The 9,210-nt window shown below is 56.1% G+C and overlaps 1 protein-coding gene across 2 annotated transcripts; it reads left to right on the top strand.

Moving 5' to 3' along the window:
- The first annotated feature begins 3,476 nt into the window (after positions 1-3,476).
- HES1 (hes family bHLH transcription factor 1) lies at positions 3,477-5,916 on the top strand. Of its 2 annotated transcripts, none has more exons than XM_089910669.1 (4): positions 3,477-3,889; positions 4,026-4,121; positions 4,368-4,536; positions 5,114-5,916. In XM_089910669.1, the coding sequence occupies exons 1-4, from the start codon at positions 3,782-3,784 to the stop codon at positions 5,662-5,664; spliced, it is 924 nt and encodes a 307-aa protein (XP_089766795.1). In that variant the 5' UTR covers positions 3,477-3,781; the 3' UTR covers positions 5,665-5,916. The 2 variants fall into 2 exon arrangements, with proteins under 2 accessions (XP_089766795.1, XP_022425092.1); XM_022569384.3 differs by having other exon boundaries at positions 3,485-3,889; positions 4,368-4,455.
- Positions 5,917-9,210: the final 3,294 nt, after the last annotated feature.

The raw sequence follows: 9,210 nt of genomic DNA, 5'->3' as shown, positions 1-9,210 counted from the left end.
ACTCAGCCTGCAATGAGGTACAGGTTTGGCTGCAGACTTGAGGGCTGTCCTGGAAGACGGAAATGAGGCTTGGAAGGTAAATTTGGTCCCAGTCACAAGGATTCCTTGGTTGGACTCCAGGTTGTGGAGGAACATTGCAGTAAAGGGTAGGCAGGTTTCTGCAGAACTTGGATCATTGGACAACATGCAGTCAACGCCCAGGTGAGCTAGTTCTAGGCAGGTGCTTCCGGGTGAATGTCAGTCTACACCTGTCACCTAGGAACCTCCTTTACTGGTAGGAACCTCCTTTACGGTTTGAACCTCCTAACTTGGCCCTCTGCCTCTGAACCTTGCAAACCACTCTCCACGTTTTCCCAGAGCCATCTTTCTAAAGAATTTTGATGTCCCGTCTCTGCTCGAGAGCATTTCATAGCTCTCCACTGTCTAAAGATAAATCCAAAGTCATTTAGCAAGATGTTTAAGGGCCTTAAGTCTCCTCCTCCTCCAGTGCCTTCTTACACTCCAGGCTTTCACACACCCTAGGCTCCAGACCATGTTCCCTGAATAAAGACCTCAAGTTCCAAAGTCTAGGCTTTCAGGGCCATGGGTACGGCCATCCTCCCCAGCCCCATGACTCACCACATTTCCAACACTCCAATCCTACCTATTTTTCAAGATACAAAGCACAGGACACCTCCTCCAGGAATTTTTCCAGGATACCCCAATTTATGAGTAATTCAATTATCCTAAAACTTCAAAGCATTTTACTTCTATCTAGACATATAACTGTCTCTCTTGAACCTAGGACCTACCAAAGGAATATACGTGGAAATAGGCAGATATCAGCTGCACTTAAGAGTTCTCTCTCTAGGCTAGGCTCTCTGAGGGCAATAACTATTGTATTTATCCCTGTACCCCCCCACATAGACCAGAAACAGTGTTGCCCATACAGGTGTGGTTCAATGTTTCTTTTAGGTTCTCCTGATCTGATGGCTTGGGCCATCATCCAAGCCCTAAAAGAGAGGAATAATAGAGGAATGCTCGGTCATCAATCAGAAAATCAGAGTCTGTCTGCCTCCAGAGTTGCAGCTCCTTACAGGCTGCCATTCTCTCTCTCGTCGTGGTGATCCCAGGGTTTTTAACACAGTGTCTGGCACAGAGCGTGCGTTCCATAATGAGAAGACAGGGGCTTGCCCAAGGTCACCCAGAGTCGGGAACCGCTGAATCTCATTCGGGACGAGATCTGGTGAAATCATTTACAACATTATCTCAGTGGGGAGCTCAGAGGAAGGAAGGAATGAAGTGACTGAGAAATGTGTGCCAGGCCTCCGGCGGCCTCTAAGCCTAGGGAAGGGCTGGGAGGGCGGGGGGCGACATCAAACAAGACGCGCTCGGCTCCCGGGCTGCCCCGAACCGCCCGAGCAGCGCCCCGAGCTCCCGGGCGGCGGGAAGGGCGCAAGGGGTGGGGGCGCGGGGCCCGGCGACCCGGGCAAGCGGGCGGAGGGAGGGACGCGGCGGCGGCGGCGGTGGCGGCCGGCCGGGGCAGTGCGCGTCGCCCGCCCTGCGCGGCAAATCCCCCAGGGAGGCCGCCGCCAGAGCCCTGGCGCTCCCGGCCCGGCGCCCGCCACGTGGCACCCGGCGGCGGCAGCGGCGGCTCCTCCCGGCGCGCGGCCCGGCCAACCGGCAGCACGCAGCCGCCCGCGCCGCCCGCCTCCTCCCGGCCGCCCGCCGGCGGCCTCCCGGGCGCAGCGAGGGGGAGCTGCCCGGCCGCCCTGGACCCGGGGAAAGGGCGGGCGGCGCGAAGCCGCTTTAACCGTAGCCGCCGAGCGGAGGCAGGAGGCTGACCCGGCCGCTTCCTAAGTGCGGTCAGGCATCTCGTGACCGCGGCGGGCGCCGGAGGCCCCGCGGTGGGAGGGAGGGCCGAGGCTGGGAGCAAACAAGAAGGCCCCCACCCCTCCCCCGGGCTGTTGCTAGTGAGGCTTTCGGCAGAGTTAAAATCTCAAGCCCGAAATCAGGGGTGGAGTGGGGGGTTGGAATAATTCCCCACTCTCCACCCCAGGGCGTGCGCTCCCCGCCCGGAAGGGCTGACCTTGGCCCGGCGGAGTTGGGGGGGGTGGGTGGGTGGTAAGCTCCGGGGCTCGGCTCCCGCCGCCCCCTCGGATTCCTGGCCCGGCGGGGGCCAGAGGAGGGGGGCCCGGACACACACACACACCACACGCGGGGGGACACACACACACACACACACACACACACACACACCCACACGCAGCGCGCGCCAATGAGCCCCGGCCAAGGCGCAGGGGGCGGGGTTTTCCCAGGCTCTAGCACAGCAGCTGCTATTTACCTTCTTGGCTTCTCCCGGGGACCAGGAACCAGCCCCCGCGCTCCGCCGCCCGCCGCCGCCCCCCGCCTCCCTGCCCCCGGGGCGCGCGCACACACACTCACACACGCACGCACACACACATCCTCCCGGTCGGGCCGCAGCCGCGGCGGCAATAAAACATCCTGGCACGTGCTTCGGCTCCTGGCGCGCCCTTGCCGGCCGGCTGATGTCAAACTGCAGCTCGGCTGGTGTAGCTCTTAAAGGGCCCGCGCGCGCCGGGTGCCGAGGCTGCCCCGGCCGCCCGCGGGGCGAGAAGGAGGGAGAGGCTGCCGCTCCGCTCGCCACCTCAACATGCGGCAGAATCGAGAGCCGGCGGGTGGAAAGGGAAAGGGTGGCGAGGACGCGCGCGCGTCCCTGAGGCATTGCCATCAAAGCCCCCCTTGTTCATCTTTCATTTGAAATTCCATTTCCTTTCTGCTCAGTTGGAAATTATTCTGATTGTTTCCTGGGGAAGCGCGGGGTCCAAAACCCCAACTCTAGAAGAGAAATGAGGGCCGGGCCGGGGTGGGCGTGTGTCGGGGGGAGGGCGGGGATCAAAAACCACCTTGCTCTGAAAAACCTGCAAATGTAAGATGGAGGCACTTTTTTTGCATGCAAGAAGGAATTTTTTTGGTCCGTTTTCTGCATGGTCGACTTTCACCCCTCTCCTCCCCCGAATGTGCGGAGTCTGAGCGGGAAATCACTTGGATGTTTCCGTAACTTACACCCTTACACAATTCCCCCCTTTTAACCACCGCAATTATAACCTTTTATCCTTGCCCTTCTAAACCTTTTTAAAAATATATTTCAAATGAACTTCTTATTAGCGTCAAAGTAGCTCTGTTACACATGAACGGAAGTAAGGAGCAAAGACCCTAGCCCCAAAAAACTAGACTAGAGCAAACCCAATGTGGAAAAATCCTCTCTAAAGCAAAGCCCAGCAGGGAGAGTAGCAAAGGGTTAAAATCCTTTTGATTGACGTTGTAGCCTCTGGTGCCCCGGGCTCAGGCGCGCGCCATTGGCCGCCAGGCCTTGTGCCTGGCGGCCAATGGGGGGGCGCGGTCCACGAGCGGTGCCGCGTGTCTCCTCCTCCCATTGGCTAAAAGTTACTGTGGGAAAGAAAGTTTGGGAAGTTTCACACGAGCCGTTCGCGTGCAGTCCCAGATATATATAGAGGCCGCCAGGGCCTGGGGATCACACAGGATCCGGAGCTGGTGCTGATAACAGCGGAATCCCCCGTCTACCTCTCTCCTTGGTCCTGGAATTGCGCTACCGATCACCAAGTAGCCATAAGATATTGTAATAAACCCTCAGCACTCGCTCAGTAGTTTTGCGAAAGTCTCAAGTAGAAGGGACATAAACAAAACAATTTTTTTGTGTGTGTGAAGAACTCTAAAAATAAAATTCTCTAGGGATTTAAAAAAAAAAAAAGAAAAGAAAATGCCAGCTGATATAATGGAGAAAAATTCCTCGTCCCCGGTGGCTGCTACCCCAGCCAGTGTCAACACGACACCGGATAAACCAAAGACAGCATCTGAGCACAGAAAGGTAAGGGCAGTACCTGCATCTCTTGCAGCCCCAAGAGATTAAGATGGGGTTGGGGGCTCCTTTCTCCCTTAAAATCGAGGGGTGAAATGGCAGGTCCCATGGGAACTCAGCGCTCTTTTTTTTTTTTTCTTTACAGTCATCAAAGCCTATCATGGAGAAAAGACGAAGAGCAAGAATAAATGAAAGTCTGAGCCAGCTGAAAACACTGATTTTGGATGCTCTTAAGAAAGATGTAAGTGGGTAATTCTGCTTTTTTTTTTAATAAAAAAGCAAAATACTATTTCTCAGGTACTAAGAGTGAAACCCCCTTGCCAGCGGGATCTTCTCCGCCTGCACTGCATTCTCTGAGGCGGGAGGGCTGAGCCCCTCTAGCCGGGGTTTAGGGATGTCGCCACCACAGCCGGGGGTGGGAGGGACCCCCAGCACTCCAAGGCCGCTGGCGGGGCTCTCACTTTCCTCCCTTGCCTCTTGGGTGCAGAGCTCACGGCATTCTAAGCTGGAGAAGGCAGACATTCTGGAAATGACAGTGAAGCACCTCCGGAACCTGCAGCGGGCGCAGATGACGGGTGAGGGCGGCTCGCCGCGTCCCCCTCTGCGGGCGTCCCTCTCTCCCCGCGGTGATTTCTTCCAGACTTCCGCCCGTGGTTGTGAGAGGCATTCAGCTACATTTTACTGCCTTGGCTCACTCTTGCGTTCCCACGGTCTGGGGCTTATTTATAGCCACAACTCCAAGTTGTTACTGTTCCGGAAAGGGAGGGAGAGAGGTTGTAGCAGCAAGGGCTGCGGGCGGCTTGGCAGTGGGGGAAGCGGGTGGGAGCGAAAGGACTTAGAACCGTGGCGGTTTTTAAGCTGCGTGGAGCCTGGGGTCATCTGGTTTAACACTCCCTCCTCCCCCACTACAGAACGGGAAATACGGCTCGGATGGTGAAGAAGGGGGGAAGGGTATTATCCAAGGTCACATCGCGAGAGGGTGGGGAGGAGGCAAATCTGAGGCTTGAGATCGGTTTAAATGGAGCGACAGGGAACGGAGAGGGAGCGTCTCGGGTTCGGTCGCCAAGCTAGTGTGGAGAGGCGGATGGTTTTTCTAAACCCAGCCCGGTAGCCAAGAGGCAGTTCCGCGGGCGGGTGGTCAGGGAGGCGCGCGGCGGGGACCTCCCAGGGCGGAGGCGGCGGCTTCGGGGCCAGGGCTGTTCGGTGACCCGTCTGTCTCCTTCTGGCCCGCAGCCGCGCTAAGCACAGACCCGAGCGTGCTGGGGAAGTACCGCGCCGGCTTCAGCGAGTGCATGAACGAGGTGACCCGCTTCCTGTCCACGTGTGAGGGCGTTAACACCGAGGTGCGCACCCGGCTCCTCGGCCACCTGGCCAACTGCATGACCCAGATCAACGCCATGACCTACCCTGGGCAGCCGCACCCCGCCTTACAGGCGCCGCCGCCACCCCCTCCGGGACCCGGAGGTCCGCAGCACGCGCCGTTCGCGCCGCCTCCGCCGCTCGTGCCCATCCCCGGGGGTGCGGCGCCCCCTCCCGGCGGCGCGCCCTGCAAGCTGGGCAGCCCGGCTGGAGAGGCGGCTAAGGTGTTCGGCGGCTTCCAGGTGGTGCCGGCTCCCGACGGCCAGTTTGCCTTCCTCATCCCCAACGGGGCCTTCGCTCACAGCGGCCCGGTCATCCCAGTCTACACCAGCAACAGCGGGACCTCCGTGGGCCCCAACGCGGTGTCGCCTTCCAGCGGCCCCTCGCTCACGGCGGACTCCATGTGGAGGCCGTGGCGGAACTGAGGGGCTGAGGCCACCCCTCCCCCTAAATTCCCCAACCCACCTCCCTTCCCTCGGGACACTAAACAGGAACTTGGAGGCTGGGAAAGAAGGGAGGACTTTTGTGATTAAGTGGTTACTTTGTTGTTTTTTTTAATTTCTAAAGTTACTTTTTTGTAGAGAGCTGTATTAAGTGACTGACCATGCACTATATTTGTATATATTTTATATGTTCATATTGGATTGCGCCTTTGTATTATAAAAGTTCAGATGACATTTCGTTTTTTACACGAGATTTCTTTTTTATGTGATGCCAAAGATGTTTGAAAATGCTCTTAAAATATCTTCCTTTTGGGAAGTTTATTTGAGAAAATATAATAAAAGAAAAAAAAGAGTGAATGCTCTTATGTCTTAGAACTGATTATTTCAGAATATGTAAAAAAGGCCTCAGCAGAATTTGAATTACGTGTAATCCGAGAATTCAGGAATTGGCTCTTTTGTTATTAAAAGAACATTTTAAAAAATCTGTCCAACCTTCTTCTACCAACCCTCCTTGAACTAAATTCCATTTAATTTGTGAGAACCCATCTGATATGGCTTCCCTGATCAATTTGTGGTCAATCGCTTAAAGGATTTCAAAAACTTTTCTAGTTGCAATTGGGTAGTTCATTCAGTCCTGGCACTCATACTGGCTCCTTCTGAGGAGGGTGGAACAGGGCTGAATTCATGAAGTTCATCAATCCAGTACTATTGCCCACTGCACATTTACGGGTGGCTCCTGCACCACTACTGCCCTGGGGTAGCTCACCAACACCCAAGTAAAAACAGTCTTCATAGCTGCAGCCTCCAGCCTTCAAGTGTCGGAGTCTTCCTTTAATTAGTCAGTCTTTAGGTGCAGCTAGACATTTTCTGTACCAGCATCTAAAAGTTTGAAATGCCTCTCTGCACCCTCTTCAAGCAAGCTGAGAAGGTCAACAGATTCCTTCTGCCAAGGAACAGCTAGTTAGACTCCCAAGTGGAGCCCGAGTCCAGATGATTAACACCAGACATATGTTTTTGATAAGTTTCTGCGCTTGGCTCTAATAGAGAAAGCATGTGGGGGCCTTGCTGGCAAGCACACAGGCCATCTTCCCCTTTTAATACAAACAGCAAGCGACCCCTTTGCTTGGTCATGCCCCATTTCCAGGCAAGATGTGGGCTCCAGATAGAAGCAAAAGGGTTGTCTCCGGTTTCAGCTCACATAACCCTCCTTAACAAGTCCTAACTCAAAGCGGACAGCTTTAAACTGTGCCAGGATCTGCAGGGAATTTCTTCCAAATCCCATCACAAAGGCTTGTCAGATTTTGTCAGATTTGGCCAGGTGTTTGACTGCATCCAGGTGTTGGGGAAATGAAAACCACGAGCCCTGCGAGACCAGACACATCAGCGGCGCTGTGGGTCTGGCGGACGCGCCTTCCTCCCCCACCGACGGCCAGTCGTCCTCCCTGCCCGGCCCCTCCCGCCAGCCTCCTCTCACCCCCCTTCTTTTGGAAGGGCTTCTGGGAGGAGAAGGATGAGGCGGGAGAGATCAATCTTTGAAGCCTTCCTAACAAAGATAAAGCCAACGATTTTCTGTCTTGTTTCAAAAGCTTTACCTCTCCCCCACCTAGCTGGCCTTTTCCACAGGCCAGTGTGGAGAGCCGCTCTATCACAGGAATGATCTAGCAGACAGCAGTCAGTTTTCTCAAATACCTTCCACCCAGTTTCAGACCTAGAGTGAGAGGTTTAAAAGATACTTGAAAAATTTTGGCTCCTACTTGCATCATTTTGTGTCTGGGAAAGGAGTCCAACACACCTTCGCCCCAGAGAAATACACACACATACACACACAGTCTTCTTTATCATATCATTTTTCTGCCGTTTCTCTCTTGTTTAAACACAAACATAATAACAATTGCTCTTTTAAGACACCCATTCCAAGCTCAAATGCTTCACTTGGTAAATCTGTCCTCTGGCTCCGCTGGAAATGTCCCAGCAGAAATAATGGAGACAACAGGGTCTCATTTTTATAGAAGTATATTTATGTTCTTAAAAATTGACACACACACACAGTGAGATCACTAAATCAACTCAAAACTAAATCTCTTTGTCTTTTCCTGCGCTGAAGGGGGACAACTGAAAAAAGTGGATTTTAATTAATATCATCAAAAGCACACAGATATGGGGGGAGTGATTAAGGAAAAGAAGTAAACATTTGTTCGTTTGAAGATAATTAGTAGTTTGAAAATGGTCTTTTTTTTTCCTGAATTTGGGTTTAAACTAGTAGATGAGGCATTTCTGTACAATACAGAAAGAAAGGGGAGACCCTAGGCCCCAATGGGGATTTTCAGGCTCTTGTGTCAGCTCTGCCACCAAACTCACTGTGTCACTTTGGATGAGTCATTTCCCTTCTCTGGAACATTTCCAAGTCCGTAAAATGAGAGGGTTTCTGTCTAAGGCCTTGTGCCCTCCTGCACCCAGGCTCTTTCTGGAGTAATTAGTTGGGGGAGAGGAGAAGCTTCAATCTGGCCCCCACCCGATCCTTCGGGCCTGAACTAATTACACAGCCTCGGGTCGCACCCAGCAGCCCCTCTCCCCCGCCCCCGGGCGGTGACGATGTCTCCTGGAGATCAGGCGCGGCTCCCAGCTCCACGTCCGGATGCTGGCCGCCGGCCTCGCTGCCGCGTGCATTAGCCTCTCAATGGAGACCCTCGGGGCTCCGGCCCCCCGCCGTCCCCGGCAGCATCCGGAGCGGAAAAGGCGCTGAACTAGAAGGGGGCTCTCCTGGGTCTAGACGGGCGCTTTCTCTAAGCGGTGAATTGCCGCGGCTGGGAGGCGCGCCCCATTGCACCCCACGTGTTGCTGGAGTGGGGACCCAGGGGTTAAGCTGGACCCCCTCATCGTCACCGCCGTCCCGGGAAACCTGTCATTAAAGTCAATTAACTTTTCCCACACCCCTTGGCCGGTAACAACCCGCTGCTAGCTTCCTCCCCGGCTCCTAAGTGCAACCAGATGGGCGGCCGAGCTGCCCCCGCCGCGCGCCCGCCGGGGCCGCCAGGGGTTCCAGGGAGGCCGCCAGGGCCCGCGGCCCGGGCGGGGAGCAGGCCGGGGCGGCCACGCCGGGCCAGCCCCGGCGGCCCTGCAGCCAAGGTGGTTTGCTTAGCAGGCCCGGCTGCTTTCTGGCAGGAAATGAATAGCTCCCAGATGAGCTCAGGCAACCTGAGAGGTCGTGAGAACGGCGCGAACCCCCGCCTGTGCAGCCGGCAGCCTGCCAGGCCGCGGGGGGAGCGGGCGGCGGCGGCGGCGGCGGCGGGAGGCCGGGAGGCCCGGCAGGCGGGCGGGCGGCGGCGGGGGGAGAGGGAGGAGGGAGCCGCTGACACACGAGCCCGCGCCCGCTCCCGCTGACAGGCAGGCAGCCGCCCGCGCCCGGCCGCCTCCCCCGCTTCCCCGCCCGGGGCCCCAGCGCCTCCCAAGCAGCAGGCCCTTAGCCGCAGAAACGCGGCCGCCCGGCCCGCCGGGCCCGGGGGTGGGGCCGCCTGCCAGTGTTTTTCC

This window comes from Delphinapterus leucas, chromosome 4 (assembly GCF_059928025.1).
Source record: "Delphinapterus leucas isolate spDelLeu-1000000601 "Yukka" chromosome 4, BTC_Dleu_Yukka2, whole genome shotgun sequence".
In the NCBI taxonomy this organism is placed as follows: Eukaryota; Metazoa; Chordata; class Mammalia; order Artiodactyla; family Monodontidae; genus Delphinapterus; species Delphinapterus leucas.
Note: the sequence above shows the minus strand (reverse complement) of the source record. Positions and strands in the feature narration are given on the sequence as shown.